This window comes from Scyliorhinus canicula, chromosome 9 (assembly GCF_902713615.1).
Source record: "Scyliorhinus canicula chromosome 9, sScyCan1.1, whole genome shotgun sequence".
In the NCBI taxonomy this organism is placed as follows: Eukaryota; Metazoa; Chordata; class Chondrichthyes; order Carcharhiniformes; family Scyliorhinidae; genus Scyliorhinus; species Scyliorhinus canicula.
In genome coordinates this window covers 78,715,154-78,739,119 of record NC_052154.1, presented here as the reverse complement: position 1 = coordinate 78,739,119, position 23,966 = coordinate 78,715,154, and the positions used below count along the sequence as shown (strand labels likewise).

At 45.4% G+C, this 23,966-nt stretch overlaps 1 protein-coding gene across 14 annotated transcripts in view; it reads right to left on the bottom strand.

Moving 5' to 3' along the window:
- Positions 1 to 23,966, bottom strand: part of LOC119971451 (cyclic nucleotide-gated cation channel beta-3-like) — a 284,057-nt gene that overhangs the window by 35,615 nt on the left and 224,476 nt on the right. For all 14 annotated transcript variants that reach the window (XM_038806991.1, XM_038806994.1, XM_038806996.1 and 11 more), the window contains one exon: positions 5,522 to 5,619. In XM_038806991.1, the coding sequence (XP_038662919.1) occupies positions 5,522 to 5,619 (98 nt within the window). The remainder of the gene's footprint in view (positions 1 to 5,521; positions 5,620 to 23,966) is intronic.

Below are 23,966 nucleotides of genomic sequence, written 5' to 3'. Positions count from 1 at the left end.
CACAGACACTCAACCAATAGGTCAGTAAGATAGGACACAACCAATGGGCATTCACGATACACAGAGGTGACACTACCACAGGGGGGCATTATACCAACCCATATATAAAGGACACAGCACACATGATCTTCCTCTTTCCAGTGGAGACACTTAGTCAGTACAGACACAGGGTTGATTCAATATCAGACCCACCACGTGGATTGTCGCTGACTGGTTAGTCAGTCTGAGTAGCTATAGAAGGATTAGCAGTCGTGGCGAACCCGAGTAGGAGAATTGTAAATAGTTAATAAACATGTTGAAGTTATCTCCACGTTTGAACCTTCCTTTGTCAGAGTGCACATCAAGGAAGCCGCTTATGCTACGCCAAGAGAATAACAAGACATGGTACACAGGAGTGGCTGTCTCAATCCATATAGCTACAACTCAGCAAACAGTGACAACCAGCAACAACAGCCAGGCAAGACGATGTTCGGGATTCTGGTTCTGCAGCAGCTCAGGTACCAAGGCAATCTCAGTGAAAACTGCCGTTGGTTCAGGCAGAGATTTGAGATCTACCTGGTAGCGTCCGGCCTAGATGGCGTGGCGGATGCAGAGAAAATAAAGCTTCTACTCACCATCGCGGGCCCAGAAGCAGCTGAAATCTTCCAGACCTTCAAATACTCAAAGGGGCAAAACAAGAGCGATTTCCAGGCAGTCCTGGACAAATTCCAAGAATTCTGCGAGGAGAATACAAAAAAAATGGTAAAAGAAGCACCAAAACTCACCACGAGGTAGGCTTGCAGCAGAAATCTGCCGTTTTGAATTGCAGCCATCTTGGTAAAGGTGCTGCACATGCGCAGTGGAGAAAAAGGCCCCAAGTAAAGGAACAGCGATCTGAGCATGCCCAATCACTTCTACGAACTATGTCACACGCTTCATGACGTCAGAGGCCCCGGACCACGCCCATTTAAAGGGGAAATGTCCCAAAACACAAAAGAAAATTCTTAAAGACGTAAAAAAAGATTATTTCACCTGGAATGACAGCAGAATGCCTGAAATTCAACCAATAGCTCAAAGTAACCTCCGCAGAACTCTGCAACAAGCAGGTAGCACTGCCAAAATAGATGATGCAGTCCTTGAATACTATGACACCGACTTTTATTTCTTCTTTGGACATCGCAAGCCCAATGCCAGCTCCGACACAAAACATGATGATATGGTCTTGGAAGACAACGACTCAGACAAAGCTTTCACCTTGGTAGGCTACCCCAGTACCAAATCCAAACCACAACTAGACGTGTTGTACATTCAAGACCCCAATGACGAGTTCTTCGGATTTGAGCATCTTCAGCCCAGCATATATGACATCCCGACTCGTGAGTGCAGGATTATCCTGTGGCCTGACACCAAGAGGCAGAGAGCGGTACAAGCCTCCACAGCGAGCTCGTGGACAGACTCCATGATAGAAGAAACGCAAGACTCTACACCGCAGTCCTTGCATGAACAAGAAGTGACTCGAGTGACACAAGCCTCCACAGCAAGCTCATGGACAGCCTCCACGATGGAAGCAATGCAAGACTCCAAAGCGCAGTCCTTGCATGAACAAGACCATGAGGGTCTAGCAACCTCCTCTGAGCAACCAGCAGCAGACAATGCAAGTCTGCCACGCTCAAGTGAACAACAGAAAGGCTATGACAGTCTGCCATGCTCAAGTGCACAGCAAGACGACTATGACAGTCTACCACACTCCAGTGAGCAACAAAGCGACTATGACAGTCCACCCACACTGTTTGAGCCACCAGAAGAAGACTCTGACAGTCTACCCAGCCCAAGTGAACAACAAGAAGCTACTGAGGCTCGACCCACTGTATGTGAGACAAGTGACGACAGCATCCCACTTCCCATACAAGATGTGCAATATGACAGACCTCAGCTAGTGTGTACAGAGGCACTCGTCGATCACAGTGAGACCACTGGTGACTCCGGTGACACCACGTTACTTCAAACCTCATTCGCTTGAGCCTCTCCACAAGCAAATGCATTCCTGAATATTTTGACTCCAGACATAGAGCACCAAGAACTCTCAGCCGGCTCCAGTAAACCTGCTACGACTCCAGATGGGGAGCATCGACAAACCAACACTGACTCAGGTGAAACAGACCAGACTCCAGATGGGGAGCAACCAAACGCCAAAGCTGATTCACGTAAGCCGGACATGACTCCAGACGGGGAGCGCCGCCAACACAGTGACGGCACGCTCAAGGTGACAGCAGATGCCACAAAGCACACTGACACGAGTAAATGTGTGAAGGACTCGTTTTATCCACAGTGTGGTTCTTCAGCGCAGCAACCACGGCAACAAAACCAACCGACACAACATCACAGCCTATGAAAACCATATCAAAGACAACGACACAACGCGTACCAAAGGCAACAACGTCGACAACAAGCACGACAAACACACCATTGGAACTACGACTGGTACGACATGGTACAACTCTGTAAATGCGGGACACTGTTACTGCTCAGCTCAGTACAATGACATACCATGGCAGGACGATGCATCTTACCAATTCACGTGTGCTGCACTACCAACAGGCAACCCGGCTTTCAGAACAGATGCCATCCAACATCGCTACAACAAGCATCGGAAGAAAAAAAGACTCCAAATCAGACAGCGAAGTGATTTGACCACTTCTTGGTTCCTTATGCACAGGGACACTGATTGCGTTCACAAGGACATGCCACCATCAAAATCACCAACTAACCAACCCAACAAGAAAGACATTCGACCATGATTATTGATGGGTTTTGGACTCACACATATGATTTGGACTTATTGTTTAATGACTGTTCTCATAACTTGTACAGAGCATCGTTTATCTACCTGTTTTTTTTGTTCAATTTTCTTTAAGTGTACAGAAAATCTGTAACACGAAAAAAAGGAGGATGTGGTGATATGGTTCACTGTAGATACACAAGGGGTTAATGTAAGTACACGTAAACTAGCTAGACAGTAGAGGGAGCACCAGAGACATGACACACAGACACTCAACCAATAGGTCAGTAAGATAGGACAGGACCAATGGGCAGCACGGTAGCACAGTGGATAGCATTGTGGCTTCACAGCGCCAGGGTCCCAGGTTCGATTCCCCGCTGGGTCACTGTCTGTGCGGAGACTGCACGTTCTCCCCGTGTCTGCGTGGGTTTCCTCCGGGTGCTCCGGTTTCCTCCCACAGTCCAAAGACGTGCAGGTTAGGTGGTTTGGCCATGATAAATTGCCCTTAGTATCTAAAACGTTTAGGAGGGGTTATTGGGATAGGATGGAAATGAGGGTGGATTGGCCATGCTAAATTGCCCGTAGTGTAAGGTTAATGGGGGGGATTGTTGGGTTACGGGTATATGGGTTATGTGGGTTTAAGTAGGGTGGTCATTGCTCGGCACAACATAGAGGGCCGAAGGGCCTGTTCTGTGCTGTACTGTTCTATGTTCTATGTTCTATGTTAAGGAAGCCGCTTATGCTACGCCAAGAGCATAACAAGACACCCTTGTTCACCTGCACCACTCACTCACAGTCCCTTTGTTCACCTGCACCACTCACTCACAATCCACTTGTTCATCTGCACTACGCACTTACAGTCCCCTTGTTCACCTTAACCATCACTTACTGTTCTCTTGTTCACCTGTTACCCCCCCCCCACATATGATCCCCTTGTTCACCTGCACCACCCATTTACATTCCCCTTGTTCACCTGCACCACTCACTACAGTCCCGTTGTCCACCTGCACCCCATACCTACGGTCCCCTTGTTGAGCTGCACTCCTCATTTATATTCACCTTAATAACCTGCACCACTCACTTATCGGCAGCACAGTAGCACAGTGGTTAGCACTGTTTCTTCACAGCGCCAGGGTCCCAAGCTCGATTCCCGGCTTGGGTCCCTGACTGTGCGGAATCTGCACGTTCTCCCGTGTCAGCGTGGATTTCCTTCTGGTGCTCCTGTTACCTCGCACAAGTCCCTAAAGACGTGCTCGTTAGGTGAACTGGACATTCTGAATTCTCCCTCAGTGTACCCGAACAGGCACTGGAGTGTGGCGACTAGGGGCTTTTCACAGTAACCTCATTGCAGTGTTAATGTATGCCGACTTGTGACAATGAAGATTAGTACTTTTATTATTACGGTCCCCTTGTTCACCTGCACCAATCACTTACGGTCCCCTTGTTCACCTGTACCCCCACATATGATCCCCTTGTTCACCTGCATCACCCCACCACTCTTGGTCCTATTCTTCCCCCACTGTCCTTCTTTTGCCCCAACTCCATTTCCCCACTACACCCATTCAAAACCCCTGCAAGACTTCCCCCTCAATGTTTTTAGCATCACCTCAGCCACATCCTCTTTGTGCACTCCCCCCATGTTCTTCCCCTCCCCCCGTCCACAAAGGCCCTCTTCGTCTGCCATTAATTTCTGCAGCTGTAGACCTGTTGCTGGGTTCTCCGCTTGATCGAGGCTCTGCTTGTCCACTTGCTGTGTGTGGCTCCACTTGCAGCTCTTGGTTCCCACATTGACTCCAAGCTCCACTTGGTACATCATGTGTCTATCCAGGTAAGTCCAGACTTCCAAATGCCATGTTGGCCTGGACATTTCTGGACCAGTGTGAAATCCCCCTGATGGCACTGTCGATTGGATGGGGCGTGGGGGTTGAAATTTTGGTCTGGTGTTCGTTTGAATCCCAACTATTCCGGCCTCTGGCAGGAATGGCAACCTGTCATTAACCTGCCATGACGGTCGGGACCGCAAGTCTCCACCATTATTTCCTGCCGTTGGGAAAATTATTTTTCAACTCCCGATATATCATCCGCCCTTGCCTGCCAGGAACCCTGCCTCTGGTGGGAGGAGATGATTCCACCCATTAAGTACAGAAAGTGAGGTTTTATTCACATGTGACAATGACAATATCTACCTGAACAGTTGCTGAAGTTCACTTCTGTTTACCTGCTCAGTTTCCCAAGCCTCGGGAAATCAGTACTGATTTAAAACTGATTTGAAAAGAGCTCACTAATGCCTCCAATATATTCATTGCCACAACCAATTATTAAAACTTCGATTTCACCGTGTAGTAAACAAATGTGCCTCTGTTACATCTGGAAATGGACACATTGGATCCAAGTTACACTTCTGTTCTAGAATCACAAACTTCCATCTCCCTCCCCAGCTACTCCCAACCCTCATACTCTTGGGGTTCAGATGCTCCTCCATTCTACGCAGGATCACTGTTACACAAAACTGAACAAATTGGAAATTCTCAGTATCTTATCTGCAGAACAGTCAGGTTTGTTTCAACATATCCGAAGTGCAATGTTCTGTACAAATGTCACTCTTGTCTCTTAACAGTGGGGGAAATGGAACATCAGGACACCAGCAAAGGCTTTAATGTTTCCCACAGCTTTGCTCATTCATTTGTGCAAGTTCCAGCTCCTTATTCCCTACGATATGAACAAACATTCCTTTAGGCAAGCTCCTTTTGGCTGTCTCCATACCTGAAACAATGCAACTTTACTGATGATGCTGTAGTTAACATCGATGGCAATGTCCAGTCTCATCTTGTCAGGGAGCTGCACCAACAAATCCCTCTCATCTGGGAATAAAACAAGGAAGGGAGCTGGAATTAGAATTCAGCCAGCAGGAAAAGGTCTTGATCAACCTGGTGGTGCAAATCCCTAAACTAATCAAGGTTGTATTCCCAATATTTCCAATTTGACTTATAAAGGTAAGGATGACTGCATCTGCTATGTCCTACAGAAGATATAGTTTCCTTTGTCATGGGGTCAACTATGCCATTGCCTGTAGCATCCAGCATGCTGCGAATAGTGAGGCCTTCTCAACTTCCAGCTCAACCTCACCCTGACCATGGACCTCTTGCTTTCCTCCACACATAGGGATATGTGAGTAGTACTAGGCTATTGAGCCCCAATAACCTGTTCTACCATTTAACTAGATGATAGCTGATCTTTTACCTCAATGCCATCTCCCCAAACTATTCCCATATATCTTAATGCCATTGACATTGAGAATTATTTTGACCTCTGCTTTGAACATATGCCAACACTGAGCCTCCATAGCCCACCGAGGTAAGGAATTCCAAAGATGTACCATGCTCTGATTGAAGAAATTCCCCATCAGCTCAGTCCTAAATGGACTACCTTTTATTCTGAGACTGTGTCCCCTGGTTCTAGACCACCCTTGCCAACCAGGGGGAACATTCTTCCTGGATTTATCCTGTCGAGCCATGTAAGAATTTTTTATTCCTCTCAAAATTACCTCTTATTCTTCTAAACTCTAGAGAGTACAAGCCATGTCGCCATAATCTTTTCTCATAAGCCAATCCCGCCACCTCCTTCCCCTTTCTGAGTTCTTACTTTCAGTCTTGGTATGGACACGCCAGCAGATCGACTGTCCTCCTTTGTGAGGATGAAACAATATTGCCAAATCCAGGAACTCACCACAACACCTCCAAAAGCACACCATCGTGCTTTCAGAGACTTTACAATAGTAAACATTATTCTAAGTTGTCTTCCTGCAAGTTGGATGCCGAGCCCTTTGAATAATATGACAGCTCTTGCAACTAAATGTATTTTCTTTGGCGTGTGACAAGTGAATGTATTGACTGGGCCTGTCTGGTCCAAGTTCTCAAATGATGTGGAGATGCCGGCGTTGGACTGGGGTGACACAGTAAGAAGTCTTACAACACCAGGTTAAAGTCCAACAGGCTTATTTGCAATCACTAGCTTTTGGAGTGCAGCTCCTTCATCATGCGCTCCGAAAGCTAATGATTCCAAATAAACCTGTTGGAATTTAACCTAGTGTTGTAAGACTTCTTACCAAGTTCACAAACACAGCATCAAATCAGTCGGTAGGGCTGAGTGAAGTCATGGCAGCACCAGTACACCCCCATGAGCACCTCCTCCAGGCAGGAAGTGACAGGAGTAGTTTGAGATGCAACACTTCCCACTCAGAGTGTCTCTGGCAGAGTGCTGTGAGCACAAGCCTTTCTCACAGACTCAATTATCGATTGAAACAATTCCCAGGCTGCCGGTTCTCTTGCCAATGGCTCTCCACAGTGCTCTTGCCTTGCTTAGCTTGAGGAGTTTCAGCCAGCTTGGGAAACCCATGTTCTGCTTGTTAAAGCCAGAATGTTGGGTTAATTCCTGAGGGAATTGCCTCCTTGAATATTTAAATTACTCACCCAATCTATCCAGAGGGGGTTTTCCTCTGGCCTTTAAACTCACCCTGGTAAAACCCAGAAGTGGATGGGATAATGTTAAGTTTCTAACCTGATTCTGTTATTTGGGGCTTTAACCGATTTGTACGCAAATTCACCACAACTCTACTGTCAGAATTCTGTCCAAAGTCTAATGAGAGTGAGGAACCTATATTAGTAAGGCAAAATTACAGGAGAAATTAATGGGACTAAAAGGCAACAAATCCTCTGGACTTTAGGGTTTTGCTTGAGCTGGCTGTAGATATAGTGGATGCACTGGTTTTGACCTTCCAGAGTTCCCAGGAATCAGATGCAGCAAATGCAACCCCACTTTTTAAATAAAGAGGGAGACAGAAAGCAGAAAATTATAAGTTGATTAGCCTAACATGATCGGTCGGACAACTGCTAGAATCTATTATTTTGGATGTGATAACTGGGTGTATGGATAATCACAATACAATTAGGTAGAGTCTAGAAGATTTTATGAAAATAAATTGTATTTGACCAATCAAATTAATTTTTTTGCGTGTTTAACCAGCAGGGTAGATAAGGGAGAAATAATAGGTGTGGTATATTTGGATTTTCAGAAAGCATTCAATAAGGTGCCAGGTAATAGGTTGCTACATAAGGTTAGGGCTCCATGCACTGTGTATAATATTTTAGCATGGATTGAGGATTGGTTAACAGAATGAAAACACAGAGTAGAAATAAACAGGTTATTTTTGGTTGGCAGTGTATATCTAAGGATCAGTGCTTAGGCCTGTAAGATTTTGATAATTCTACTATTTTTTATGGTTTGTTGTTGGTTGCTAACATCTATGGATTTTATTGTAAATCACTTTTTGGACATGTCAGTTTTAATTTCTGTTAGTGAATTCTTGGGCAGTCAATGCAATTTGAATTGTTTGCAGGAACGCTGTTGCTTATGAGAAACGACACTCAATTATTTTAGGACTAACTTTTGCGGGCAGCATGGTGGTGCAGTGGTTAGCCCTGCTGCTTCACAGTGTCGAGGACCCAGGTTCGATCCGGGTCACTGTCTATGTGGAGTTTGCACTTTCTCCCCGTGTCTACGTGGGGCTCATCCCCACAACCCAAAGGTGTACAAGGTAGGTGGATTGGCCACACTAACTTGCCCTTTAATTGGAAGACAAATAATTAGGTACTCTAAATTTATTTTTAAAAAAGACCAAATTTTGCTTGAGAGTCTGGATTCAGCTGTAATAAGCAGTTGTTTACCAGTTGGATAAATGGCTGGGAAGTAGTTTCTTCTTAGGATGACGCCCGCAGCGGGATTCTCCATCGGTGGGATTCTCCGCTTCGCTGGAAGCGCACTCACGCCCATGGATTTCCCAATGACGTGGGATTGCCCACAATGGGAACCACTCTGCGACCCCCCCCCCCCCTCCTCCCCCCATTGGCCGGCTGCCAGGATAGAGGATCCTGCCAGGATAGAGGAGCGCTGCACCAGAAAATGGGTGAGGCGGGATGAAAATTCCTGCCCCTGACCTTTAAACAGAATCTACGCATTGATTTAATTGATTAACTATGTTTGTAAGGTAGAACATTTGGCAGAATTTTCTTTCTGTTTTGGCATCATGATAGGAAGTGTTATTAATATTTGTTCTCAATGTGGTTTTAGTGTCTATGGGACTTAGGTTACAATTATTTATTGTAATCGTTCTCTATCTGAAGGAAATGTGATATTTGTTCGCTATGGAATGCAAACTCTAGGGGCCAAGGAAATAATGGTTGAACATTTGTCTTTAGTCTACATGGCCTCTAGTTACTTAGGTGAGGTGACATGAGATGACTCACAGCCTAAAACAATGAAAAAGGTGAATTTGAATTATTTCCAAATAAGGGATTTCGGAATAAGGAGATAATGGGATAAAAGTTGGAAAATTGGAGTCTTTGTTGGCTTCATGTTTGTCACCATGGCTTCTGGGGCGTGACTCTTCTGGATGCATTATCATTTCAAAGGCAGGAAAGAAAAAATATTGGCATCACTCAAGGACTCCTAGGAAGTTGAGTGATGAGGGTCTTCATGTCTTTGCTGTTTTAAGTATCAGTAAAATCTTACTTACTAAATTCTACTTGGTTCATAAATTATTTGTATCTTTTCAGGCCAAGAACAACTGAGGACCCTAGTGTTTGAAATTAAGAAGTTGGAACTTAAAAATTTTAATTACAAGAGTTTTATACCCCAAAACCCGAAAATCTTACCGATCTCAGCTCTTTAAATATATATCAATCAGTTGGATGACGGGACCCAGTGCAATATATTCAAGTTTGCAGATAATACAAAGTTAGGTGGGAAAGTAAGCAATCAAGAGGATGTAAAGATACTGCCAATAGATACAAGCTGGTTAAACAATTGGGCAAAAATTGAGTTTGATGTGGGAAAGTGTGGAATTATCCACTTTGGTAGTAAAGTAACTAACAAATGTTGATACGAAGTGAGATTTGGAGGCCCTTGTACACTAATCACAGAAAGTTAAGATACAAAGACATAAGCAAGTAGGAATGCAAATTGTGCTGCTACAGAGGGGAAGACAGGCAGGGGGTTTGGGTCTTCCGAACCTGATGTATTACTACTGGGCAGCAAATGTGGAGAAGGTGCGGAGCTGGGTCAGAGGGGTTGATTCCCAATGGGTCAGAATGGAGAAGAGTTTGTGCAGGGGGCCGGGGTCGGGATTGAAAGCACTAGCAACAGCGCCGCTCCCGGTAGCCCCGGGGAAATACTCAGTGAGTCCGGTAATAATAGCTTCATTGAGAATTTGGAGGCAGGGTCAAGGGAAATGCCAATTCGGGGGAACCACAGATTTGAGCCAGGGAGGAGGGATGGAAATTTTCGGAAATAGGAGAGGGGGATTAAGACACTAAAAGATTTGTTTCTTAGGGGTTGGTTTGCAGGGCTAAAGGAGCTGGAAGCGAAGTATGGGCTGGAGCGGGGGAAATGTTTAGATACGTGCAGGTTCGAGATTTTGCCAGAAAGGCCTCAGCAGGCCTCCACATTGCTGGAGGAGGTGCTGACGACAGGGGTCTGGAGACGGGGGTAGGGTCAGCGGTTTACGGAACTATTTTGGAAGAGGAGAAGGCACCACTGGAAGGGATCAAAGCAAAGTGGGAGGAAGAGTTGAGAGAGGATATGGAGGTGGGGTTCTGGTGTGAGGTACTCCGGAGAGTGAATGCCTTCACCTCGTGCGTGAGGTTGGGGCAGATACAGCTGAAGGTGGTATACAGAGCACACCTGACGAAGGGCGAGGATGAGCCGATTCTTTGAAGGAGTAGAAGATGTGTGTGAACATTGCCGGGGGAGGGGGGGGGGGGGGGGGGGGGGGGGCCTGCTAATCACGTTCATATGTTTTGGTCCATAGCTAGAGGATTACTGGAAGGAGGTTTTTAGGGTAATTTCTAAAGTGGTGTGCGTGAAACTGGACCTGGGCCCCTGGGTGGCCATATTCGGGGTGTCGGACCAGCCAGGGTTGGAAAGGGTGCGGAGGCAGATGTTGTAGCCTTCACCTCGTTGATCGCCCGAAGGCGGATCCTGCTGGGATGGAGAGCAGTCTCTCCACCCTGTGCCCTGGCGTGGCGGGGGGACCTGTTGGAACTCTTGATTGTTGAGAAAGTTAAGTTTGAAATGAGGGGAAGGATGGAGGGGTTCTACAAGTCATAGACATTATTCATCATGCACTTTCAAGAACTTAATAACATCTAACATTAGTTGGGGGGGTGGGTGGGAGAGTTAGTGGGAGGGGGGGCGGTGTGTTTTGATGGTGACTATGGGTGATTCCTGATTCCTTTTCGTCATTTGTTTATGTGAACATGCGGGCTGATGTTTGGGGTTTGGTGGGAGGATGAGATCGTTGTTATTGATATGGGGATTGACATATTTGTTACTGATTGTTCGTTGTTGGCGAGTGTAAATTTGGGAGAAAAGGTGAAAAAGGAGAATAAAAAATATATTTTTAAAAAGGAATGCAAATTGTATGCGCTAGCCTTTAATGTAAAGTGTTTTGCAGTATATGAGTAAGGAATTATATATTTCCAATGATATAGAAATAAAGTGAGACTGACCTCGAGCACTTTGTACAATTTTAGCCTATTTACCTTAGGAAGATCCATAGTTGCCTTAGAGGGAGGGCAATAAAGATTAACTAGATTGATTCCTATGAGTAAAGAGTGAATTGAATGAGCTTACATTCTTTGGAGTTTAGAAGAATGAGAGATGATCTCATTAAAATTTAAACAATTATTAGGGGGCTTGACAGTATTGAGTTCCTTTTTCTGCTGGCAGGAGAGTCCAGACTTCGGGATAAGCAGTCATCCATTTAAGTCTGAGATGAAGAGAAATTGCTTTATGCAGAGAGCTTTGAATACTCGGTAAGAATATTTAAGACAGATCGATATATTTTTGGACACTAAAGGAATCAAGAGATAAGCGAACAAGGCTGCAAATGGAGTTGACGTAGATGTTCAGCCCTGATATAAATGAATAATGGATCAGGCTTGAGAGGCTGTGTGGTTCTGCTCCTATTTCTTCTGTTCAAGCATGTGTCTACCTGTTGAGGTAATGTTCGTTGAGGTAATGTTAAAACCTTCATTTCTGAATTGATTCTTTACTTGCAATGCTGCTCGGGCATTTACATTTTTTTTAAACTTAGAGTATCCAATTCATTTTTTCCAATTAAGGGGCAATTTAGCGTGGCCAATCCACCTACCCTGCACATCTTTGGGTTGTGGGAGCGAAACCTACCCAAACACGGGGAGAATGTGCAAACTCCACAGGGACAGTGACGGCATTTACATTTCTATCAATTGGGGCAGGGTCTTCCCATTTTGTGCCTCCTGACCCATTTAACAGAGGTCACAATGGAATTTAGTATTCTCCTTCAATCAGGACTTACCCACTCTTAGGGCCCGATTTTCCGGGCGTGTCCCACCGGAATCGGGGCGAGTTAGGGCCGGTAGATCCCGGGAGAGGCCTCGCCCTGGATTCCTGACCATTGTTACGCCTCACAAGATCTAACCAGATCTTATGAGATGTCATGATCTGGACCCCACCCATTGTGGTTCCCACAAACGGGGACCAGAACGTCCGGCACATGGGGGATCTGCCAGGTGATTGAAGGCCCCCAGGTGGTCGGCTCTGGGCAGGGTGGCACCCTGGCACTGCTGGTGCCACCCGAACACCTTGGCGCTGCCAGCCTGACACTGGGGCACCGAACATTTCCAGAGCAGAGCCCTGCTGCTGCTTGTATCTTGAAATTCAATTTCACTCTCTTTGACTGTGAGCAGCCTCTAGATTCAAAGCTGAAGGCTATTTCAAATGAGGAATTAGCCTTGTTAGTTGTGGTAGCACTTTATGCTCCTCAACTCTCAAGTGTCTCCTCGAGGACGTATGTGCCATGTCTCAGAGGACGATTAGTGCACTGCATGTCCAGCAAACGTTGATGCCTGAACAGTGTGCCTGAACTCTAGGAGCGCCACAGAGGCAACTGGCAACATTCAAACACTAAAGAGCAGGGCTTCACCACTGTGGATCTTCTAATGACCAACGGGTAAGTGTGTGGATCAACAAAGGGCAGCTGAACGCGGTCTCCCGAATGTTCCCAGCAGAGGTTTGGGGTCTAGGGGCACCTGATGTGGCTGGGAGTGAGTGTGCAGAACAAGGTTTGCCAGCACAACTGGCTCACTGGACGGCACTCTGAAAGGATGGGGGAGGCTTGGGGGATTTGAGGGTCCCAGGGAGGAAGCCTTAATTGAATGTCGGTCTCTCACCTTCTCCAATCCTTACAGATATAACGATGTCTGGTGGAATCGATCCTGTGGAAGTTGCCCTCGCTCTGCTTGTGGCAGCCAAGGAAGGCAGATGGCAGCAATATCAACACGGGCTGGAGTCGGCACCCCATTTTCAGAGTGCTGCCGCACACCCCGTAGACCCAGTGACCATCAGGCTAAGGAGGAATCCAGAAGGGGAGGCCAGCAGTGGCCCAAGGTGTACAGGCGTTGTTGGTCATTCAATGAGCTAATGGACACCATGTGGTGCAGAAGAAAGTGCGGCACCTGTGCCATGTCCTTGTGGACTTGGCACCCCTTGGAGGAGGAGGACACCCATTTCTGGTGGCCGTACAGGTCACTGCAGCCCTGAATTGCCATTCCAGGGCTCCAGCGGGGACCTGTGTGGCATATCGCAATCTACAGCCCAGCTATATCACCTTCGAGCTGGACCAGGCCATCAAGCTGCCCTGGCTGTAGGATTTGCTGCCATCACCGAGATTCCCCAGGTCCAGGCGGCAATCAATGGCTTGCACGTTGCCCTGCAAGCACCTGAGCATCAGGGAGTGCTCTATATTAATAGCAAGGGTTCCACTCCCTGAATGTTCAGATCGTGTGCGACCACCACCTCTGAATCATGCACGTATGTGCCCGATACCCAGGGAGCGTGCAAGACAGCTACATCCTGGGGTACTCAGAGATTCCCGATGTCTTCAAGGACAACCCCAGAATGACGGGTTGGCTTGTGGGGGACAAGGGATACCGCTGCGGTCATGGCTAATGACACCAGTGTCGAGGCCTGAGACTGAGGTTGAGACCCATTATAATGAGAGCTACGCTGCCACCTGTGCTGCCATTGAGTGGTGCATCGGCCTGCTGAAAATGCTGGACCACTCTGGTGGTGCCCCGCAGTAGACTGCACAGAGGGTATCCCGCTTTGTGGTGGTCTGCTGTTCCCTTCACAATCTGGAATAACAGTGGGACGACATGCTGGAGGAGGAGGGACATACGGCCTTATCTGAGGAGGAGGCGGTTCAGAAAGGGCTGATGGATGAGTCTGAGGAGGAGCCAGAGGATGGAGGACAGGCTGTGGCAAGGGTCCGATATGCGAGGAGGACCATGAAGGTGTTCATCGTCTCTAGATTCTCCTAGAATGAGGGTGTGCGTCAGGTCAATGCCTATTTCCCTTCCTCACCAGCAATTCCCCCTCCTGCCGATTCCCTCCCTCTCTCCAACACCCGTCCCCTCCATTTCCTTCCCCCTTCCTCTGCATTCCCCCCCCCCCCCCCACATTTCCTCCATTCGACCTTACAGTCACTGTAATGTCACTGACTCACGCTCCTGAATCAAGGCTGCCTCCTATCATCTACATCACCTCTGGGAGAACCTTGTCCAGAGGTTCTGCATCTGGCTGGAACCCAGTGGAGTCGTGGGATCTAGCAGACTTCTGGATGATCCTGCATCCACCGGACGTGCAACTGTGTAGTGCTCACCAGACTGTGCCCTAAAAGCCTGTACACTAATGTCATCCGTTGAGGTGTGTGTCTCTGCACTGATGGAAGGTGCGGGTGAGAGCTGTGACACCTCGATGGTGGAATCCTCAGAGCTCTCCTCAGAGCTGGTCTTTTGGGTGGCGGGGGGGGGGGGAAACAGCTCCGGATGACCCAACCTCATCAGAAGCAGATTCTGCGAGACAATGGACATGTGGTCAGTGAGGGGAAAGGATCATTTTGTCTGACATAAACCACGCACTTGAGACAGGCCACCTGGGTGAAGGGTCAGTGGATCCTCACCTCTCTGGCATAGGCTAATGTTGCTGTCAGTGACTGCTCTCTCCTCGGGCAATCCAGGGCCCGTTCCTCATTGGAGGTGAGGACTCAAATCTTTGGGATTCTATCCCCATCTTGGCCCTTTCCCGTTTATAATGGGCTAATTTCTCCTGCAGGGAGAAAGAGAGGCCATTGTGAGCCCCACACTTGATGGGTCAGGGAGCCTACAGCAGGTGGCATGTGTGCGCATGGTACATGGGCATGAAGGGATTGTGCTGGTGGGTTCAAGGGGGCTCTGAGGAACAAGCATGAAGATCGGATGTGGGGGGAGGGGGGGGGGTGGTGTGCAAGGTGTCAGCCAGTGATTTTGTGGGGGGGGGGGGGGGGGGGTGGGTTCGGGAATTTGAGGGCGGCATGCGGAACTGATGACAGGAGAGAGGTGGTAACTCCTCTTTGCAGCTTGTTGGAGGAAATTTGTCTTCTTCCTGCATTGGACGGTGGTCCTACTGATTCTGCTGCCCGCACTGACAGCTGCTGCCACTGCCTTCCAGGTCGCATTGATGACCCTGCTGCTGGTTCTCTGATCCCCTCGGGGGCAGGGCCTTACCTCTCATCCACAGCGTTGAGAAACCTGGCCAGGTTAGCATCCCTAAAGTGACGAGCAGGTCTGCGCACTGCATGCTGCGTGTTGACTTGAGTGAGTGGTGAGGGGGCATTTCACAGCAGCTCTCCTCTGTTCGCACCGAGTTGTCGAGGCGCGAGTCGGGTGAATCAAACAGGGAGGGAGTCAGTAACATCGAGACTCTCGTGGGGGCTCATTTTTGGCACTAAGCGCCGTTGAATACTGGCCGTGATCTCACCAACACTGCCGTCGCGAAACACCCCGGCAAACGTGCCCAAATACGCACTTTGAATTTTTTTCAGTTGACGCACGTCCATCAATTTTCCTTCGAATTTCCACCCTTCTGTGGTCCATCTCTGATTCTTCTCTTCCCTTCTTCAACTTCTATGTCTCCATTTCTGAGGAAAGCATACTTCGCAATATTCACTGCAAGCCCACCGATTCCCGCAGCTACCCTGATTACATTTCCTCAAATCCTGCCTCCTGAAAGGACTCCATTCTGCTGTGCTAGTTTCTCTGTTGCTTCTGTTCTGATTTTGCGAACTTTCATTTTGGTGATTCCGTCAAGTTTTGTGCAACTGAGCATTCCACCCTGACTATCCACTCTGTCTATGCCCCTCATAATTTTGTTGACCTCTATCAGGTCGCCCCTCAACCTCCTTCGTTCCAGTGAGAACAAATCAAGTTTATTCAACGTCTCCTCATAGCTATTGCCCTCCATACCAGGCAACATCCTGGTAAATCTCTTCTGCACCCTCTCTAAAGCCTCCACATCCTTCTGGTAGTGTGGCGACCAGAATCAAACACAATACTGTCATGAGAATGTCGCTTTAAGAAATGTTTGGCTGCTCATGTTACTGCAGTGATGTCAGAGTGTGGGTGGAGCTGAGCTCTACTTCTGCTTCTTAGTTTCGGTTTGAGAAACAGTTTGGGTGTGTCTGTGTTTTTCAGTGAGCTGCATCAGGAGTTAAAACAAAGGGATGTACTGTTGATCTCTGCCATCCAAAGACTATCTATGGATGATTTGGTGAACCCAGAATTGTAAAAGGTCTCAGTATTGAATGTAAACCTAATGTGCTCCTATATGAAGGTTTATTAAATCTTTTGGATGTTAAAAGGACAGCTTACAGGGTTACTTAGGGTTGGAGTCTTTGGGGTTGTATTTGAATTAATGGTTGCTTAGATGTTCACTGTATGTTTTAAAAAAGGTTAACTTGAGTTCATAGAATAAACATTGTTTTGCTTTAAAAAATACTTTTCGATTTCTGCTGTACCACACCTGTAGAGTGGGCCGTGTGCTCCCGATACCACAATCTATTAAAAGTTGTGGGTCAGGTGAACTCCATGGTACACTTTGGGGTCCTCGAAACCCTGACCCATAACAATTGGGGGCTCGAGGAGGATAAAAGTCTACCTATTGGATTGGCTTAGTGAACTTAAAGACAGTGAGGGGTGAGCATATTGTGGTTGCTTTTCAGGTGTGGTATTTTAGTTTAAATGGGGAGTATGTTGTGGACAATGGCTCTTTCAGAGGCTCAGGAGTTTTTGGGAGTGGAGACGGTCACACGCAGTACCTTACGGACAGAGACTAAAAGCAGACTGTTAGATTTGGCAAAAACATTGCAGTTAACATTACCTGACAAAATGCGAAAAGAGGAGGTAATTATGGCGGTGGCTAAGCATTTAAAGTTGCCAGTGATAGTCTGACTCATTAGAAATGGCAAAGATCCAGTTGCAGATTAAGCAACTTGAACATGAAAAATAATTAAAGCAGCTTGAATATGCAATGAGAGAGAAAAAGAAAGAGAGAGGGTGATACAGATCGTGGAAAAAGAAAAGGCGAGAGAAGAAAGAAACAAAGAAAGAGTAGTCCTAGCAGAACAAAAAGAAAGAGAGAGGAAAGGGAAAAAAAGAGAGTTTGAACTTCAGAAAATGGCTATGAAATGTAACAGTCAGTTAAAATTGGCAGAGGTAAAGGGAAACTACAGTTGGATGATAGTGATGAGGAGAGTGAGAAAGAGCATCATAGTTGAAGGCGTGGTGGGGATCTATCTAAATACGTCCAAGCATTGCCAAGGTTTGACGAGAAGGAGGTTGAAGCCTGTTTCATTTCATTTGAGAAGGTAGCTAAAAAAATGTAATGGCCACAGGACTTGTGGGTATTACTGATTCAAACAAAGCTGATAGGTAGGGCTAGTGAAGTGTTTGCATCATTACCGGAGGAGGTATCTGAGACATATGAGGAGGTGAAAAAATCCTTCTCAGGTACATATGAACTAGTGCCTGAAGCTTACAGACAAAGGTTTAGAAATTTAAGGAAAGAATTTGGTCAAACATACATGGAGTTTGAAAGGTTCAGAGTAATTTTGATATGTGGATAAGGGCTTTGAAAATAGACCAAACGTATGAAGCTCTCACAGAAATTATACTTTTGGAAGAGTTTAAAAATTCAATTCCTGATGTAGTGAGAACTCATGTGGAAGAGCAGAGGGTTAAGCCTGCGAGATTAGCAGCAGAAATGGCAGATGATTATGAATTAGTTCATAAATCAAAGATGGTTTCCAACATCAGTTTCAACCTGTGAGGGGTAGAAACTGCGGACATGAGAAATACTCAAGTGGTAAAGGTAAAGGTGATCTGATGGGAGATAATAAGGAGAGTGTACCTCAGATTTTAAAAAAATGCAGGAGGGTGGAAAAGAAATGAAAAGTTTCAAATGTTTTCACTGTATAAACTAGAATAAACTAGGCCATGTAAAGTCACAGTGTTGGTGTGTGAGGAAAAGCACTGGGAAGGCTGATGTGGTAAAACTGGATAAGACAGTAGGGTTTGTTTAAAGGAAAGCTCAAGTGAAGCAAAGGAGGTGCGAAAGATTGTACAGCCTGATCAAGAGATGATCGATAAGAAGGTGCCAGATGTCTTTAAAGAATTTACTTGTGTGGGTAAAGTTTACTCATGTGTATCAGGAGGAGCAGGTAAAGAAGTCACAATTTTAAGAGATACGGGAGCTAGTCAGTCTTTAATGGTAAGAGATGAGAAGTTATGTAGTTTGGGAAGAATGTTGCCAGAAAAGGTGGTACTATGTGGAATTCAGGATGAGAGGAGTAACACACCATTATATAAGGTAAGGTTGGAAAGTCCAGTGAAGAGTGGTGAAGTGGTAGTAGGAGTAATAGAGAAACTATCTTGTCCAGGACTACAGTTTATCTTGGGTAATGATATAGTTGGATCGCAGGTGGGAGTGATGCCTACTGTGGTTGATAAGCCAGTGGAAAATCAGACAACTGAAGTGTTGAAGGAAGAATATCCTGGGATTTTTCCGGATTGTGTATTAACAAGGTCGCAAAGTCACAGGTTAAGACAAGAGGAGAAATAAAAGAGTGAAGATGAAGTTGAAGTGCAATTATCAGAAACGTTTTTGATCAGATGGTTGAAAAAGAACAAGAACAGGTGGAGGATGAGGCAGATATTTTTAGTTCAGGAAAATTGGCAGAGTTACAACAGAAAGATGTAGAAATAAAACAGATGTATCAGAAAGCATATACGGAAGAGGGATCTGAGTGTGTACCAGAGTGTTATTACCGTAAAAGTAATGTCTTGATGAGAAAATGGAGACCTGTACATATGCAGGTGGATGAAAAGTGGGCAGAAGTTCATCAAGTAGTATTGCCGGTAGGGTATAGAAAGGAGGTGTGCGAGTTGCACATGAGATACCAGTGGGAGGTCATTTGGGAATAAGGAAAACTCAAGCGAAAATCCAGAAACATTTTTATTGGCCTTGACTACATAAAGATGTCGTTAAATTTTGTCAATCATGTCACACATGTCAAGTGATAGGGAAACGTCAAGCAGTGATAAAACCAGCGCCCTTAATACCCATTCCAGTATTTGAGGAACCTTTTACTAATTGATTGCGTAGGACCGGTTCCTAAAACAAAAAGTGGATATCAATATCTTTTGACTATAATGAATGTGTCTACTAGGTTTCCAGAGGCCATCCCAGTACGTAATATTACAGCTAAAAGAATTGTGGAGGAGTTACTTAAATTCTTTACTAGATATGGACTACCCACAGAAATACAATCGGATCAAGATTCAAATTTTACCTCAAAGTTCTTCAAAGAAGTTATGGATAGCTTTGGAATAAAACAATTTAAATCAACTGCGTATCATCCAGAATCGCAGGGAGCGTTAGAAAGGTGGCATCAGATATTAAAGACAATGTTAAGGGCTTATTGTCAAGATTTTCCAGAGGATTGGGATAAAGGAATTCCATTTGTACTGTTTGCAATTCAGGATGCACCTAATGAGTCAACAAAATTTAGTCCTTTTGAACTAATTTTTGGTCATGATGTAAGAGGACCAATTAAATTGATTAAGGAAAAATTGGTGGGTGAGAAATTGGAAATTACATTATTGGATTGCGTGTCAAATTTTAGGGAACGATTAAATAGAGCAGGTGAATCGGCGAGACAAAATTAAATGTGATGAAACGGGTGGCGGACAAGAAATCCAAAGTTTGTAGTTTTGCCAGTGGAGATTAAGTTTTAGTATTGTTACCAGTGGTAGGTGAGCCTTTAAAAGCAAGGTTTTGTAGACCTTATCAAACTGAAAGGAAATTAAGTGAGGTGAATTATGTGGTAAAAACACCAGATGGAAGGAAGACTCACCAAGTGTGTCACGTGAATATGCTTAAAAGGTATTTTGAAAGGGAAGGAGAGAAAAAGGAGGAGGTTTTAATGATTCTAACTCAAAGTGATGAACCTAATCCAGATGACTGAATTTGACATACCTCAAATTAAATTGGAAAATGAGGATGTTCTTAAAAAATGGGATAAATTGTTGAGTTACCTTCCAGAGGGAAAATCAACTGACCTGAAAGAGTTATTGATATCACCTGGGCACGTTTGTGGAGATAAATTGGGAAGTACTAAAATGGCTATACATGATGTAGATGTGGGAAATGCTGTTCCAATCAAACAACATCCATATAGACTTAATCCGTTAAAATTTGCACAGGTTCACAAAGATTTTGAGAGTATGCTTAAAAAAGCCATAATTGAAGTGGGTTGCAGCCAATGGAGCTCACCCATAGTGATGGTACATAAACCAGACAGTACCCAATGGTTGTGTGTGGACTATAGAAAGGTTAATGCAGTTACAAGAACGGACTATTATCCTATCCTACATTTGGAGGATTGCATTGAGAAAGTGGGACGATCAGCTTTTATTTCCAAACTGGATTTACTTAAAGGTTACTGGCAGGTACCTTTATCCGAAAGGGCAAAGGAGATTTCAGGTTTTGCAACTCCAGATGGTATATACCAATTCAAAGGTATGCTATTTGGGCATGAAAAACGCCCCAGCCACGTTTCAACGGTTAACTAACGCAGTCATTTCAGGATTACCCAATTGTGCAGTATACATCGAAGATCTGGTAATTTTCAGCCAGATATGGAAAGAACATTTAAAACATCTGATGGAGTTATTCGATCAACTTCAGGCGGCGGGTTTGGTGATAAACCTTGCCAAAAGTGAATTTGGAAAAGCCAAAGTCACTTTCCTTGAGGAGTTTCTGATACCCTCAAGACGAAGGGAAATAATGTGATTTCTTGGCATGAGTGGATTTGATCGAACATTTGTGCAAACTTTTGTAGCGTGATTGCTCCACTGATGGTCAAATATTTCAATGAACAGCAGACTTTCAACTGGCATTTTACTGCCTGAAAGCTGTGATAACCAATGCTCCTGTGTTGGAGAATTACAAGGGACTCTGTGATCAGATTGAACTAAAGTATCTGACTTTAAAGAGAAAGTCGGAGGCATAGAGAAATGGACAGGTCGTGCAGAGACCTTCTTATTCAAAGAGACTGTCAATCGAGAAGAATTTCACTTGGAGGAAGGAGAACAAAAATGGACTATATTATTGTACCTGTTTGCGTGTGTTGTTTTTTTTGAAATTATAAAGTGTATTTAATGTGTGCATTTCTTAAAGAATGGTGAAAAGGTGAAAAATGAAACCATCTTGAAGTTGATGCTTTATTTTTTTTCTTGGGGGGAGGTGTCATGAGAATGTCGCTTTAAGAAATGTTTGGCTGCTCATGTTACTGCAGTGATGTCAGAGTGTGGGTGGAGCTGAGCTCTACTTCTGCTTTTTAGTTTCAGTTTGAGAAAAAGCTTGGGTGTGTCTGTGTTTTTCAGTGAGCTGCATCAGGAATTAAAACAAAGGGATGTACTGTTGATCTCTGCCATCCAAAGGCTATCTATGGATGATTTGCTGAACCCAGAATTGTAAAAGGTCTCAGTATTGAATGGAAACCTAATGTGCTCCTATTTGAAGGTTTATTAAATCTTTTGGATGTTAAAAGGACAGCTTACAGGGTTACTTATGAATGTAGTCTTTGGGGTCGTAATGAATTAATGGTTGCTTAGATGTTCACTGTTTGTTTTAAAAAAGGTTAACTTGCGTTCATAGAATAAACATTGTTTTGTTTTAGTAACACTTGTCCTTTTCTGCTGTACCACACCTGCAGAGTGGGCCGTGTGTTCCCCATACCACAATCTATGTTGTGGGTCAGGTGAACTCCATGATACACTTTGGGGTTCTCTAAACCCTGACCCATAACAATACTCCAAGTGTGGCCAACTAAGGTTCTATACAGCTGCAACATGACTTGCCAATTTTCATACTCAATGCCCCGGCCAATGAAGGCAAGCATACCGCATCCCTTATTGACTACCTTCTCCACCTGTGTTGCCCCTTTCAGTGACCTGTGGACCTGTACACTAAGATCTCTCTGAGTTTCAATACTCTTGAGGGTTCTACCATTCACTGTATATTCCCTACCTGTAATAGATCTTCCAAAATGCATTACCTCACATTTGTCCGGATTAAATTCCATCTGCCATCTCGTGGCCCCAAGTCTCCAAACGATCTAAATCCTGCTGTATCCTCTGACAGTCCACATCGCTATCCACAATTCCACAAAACTTTGCGTCATCTGCAAAGTTACTAATCAGCCCAGTTACATTTTCCTCCAAATCATTTATATATACTACGAACATCAAAGGTCCCAGCACTGATCCCTGCGGAACACGGTAGCATTGTGGGCAGCACGGTAGCATAGTGGCTAGCACAACTGCTTCACAGCTCCAGGGTCCCAGGTTCGATTCCGGCTTGGGTCACTGTCTGTGCGGAGTCTGCACATCCTCCCTGTGTGTGCGTGGGTTTCCTCCGGGTGCTCCGGTTTCCTCCCACAGTCCAAAGATGTGCAGGTTAGGTAAATTGGCCATGATAAATTACCCTTGGTGTCCAAAATTGCCCTGAGTGTTGGGTTGGGTTACTGGGTTATGGGGATAGGGTGGAGGTGTTGGCCTTGGGTAGGGTGCTCTTTCCAGGAGCCGGTGCAGACTCAATGGGCCGAATGGCCTCCTTCTGCACTGTAAATTCTATGATAATCTATGAACACCACTAGTCACAGCCCTCCTTTTATGTCCTTTTACCTCCACTTTCCTCACTGTCTGATGCTCTCAGGTGATGTAGTGATTTATTTGTACTTCTTTTAATTTAGTCTCCTGTGCCAGCATTTTTTTTTTATTAAGGGGCAATTAAGTGTGGCCAATCCACCTACGCTGCACATCCTTGGGTTGTGGGGGTGAGACCCACACATACACGGGGAGAACATGCAAACTCCACACGGACAGTGACCTGGAGCCAAGGTCAAACCCAGGTCCTTGGCGCTATGTGGCAGCAGTGCTAACCACTGAGCCACCGTGCCACCCCATATTAGCTGTTCACAATGCAATCTCTTCTTCAATGGGGAGACTAAACACAGATTTGATGACCTCTTTGTGGAACACCACCGCTCAGTCCACAAGCTTTGACTCTGGCCATCTGCTTGTCATTTTAATTTCCCACCTTGCTCTCACACTCACATTTCTGACCTTGGCCTGCTACAATGCCCCAGTGAAGCCCAACCCATGCTTGAGGAATAGTCCTGCATTTCTAGTTTGTCATTTGACAGCTTTCTAGAGTCAACATTGAGTTCAACAACTTCAGACCATGAACTCTGTCCTCCTTTTTTTTGCCAAGTGTCAGTCTGTACCTTGTTTTCATGCTTTTCCTTTCAGGCAAATTTGTTCACTATTCTGCCATTTACTCTTACCATCGACCAATGCTTTGTTTCTTTACTACAAACATTACCACTCTCTTTGCCTTTTGTTCCATAACATCTTTGTCATTTCATCTCTCCTGCTCTCAAATCTATCTGACCTTCCCTTTTCTCCGACCAGATCTTCCCTCCAACACCCTCTCCTCCCCCAACACCACACATTTCAATGGCATAAAATTCATCATGTTTCTACCTCTCTTCAGTTCGGAGGAAGAGGCATCATGGACTCGAAATGTTAACTCAGTTTCTCTTCACCCAAACTGCCAGGCCTGTGGAGTTTTTACAGCACTTTCTGGTTTTATGCCACAATGGAGGATTTTCTTTAATCTTGAGGAAGAGAAGCAGGAAGAAGGGGAACTCAGACACCAGAGGAAGCGGGTG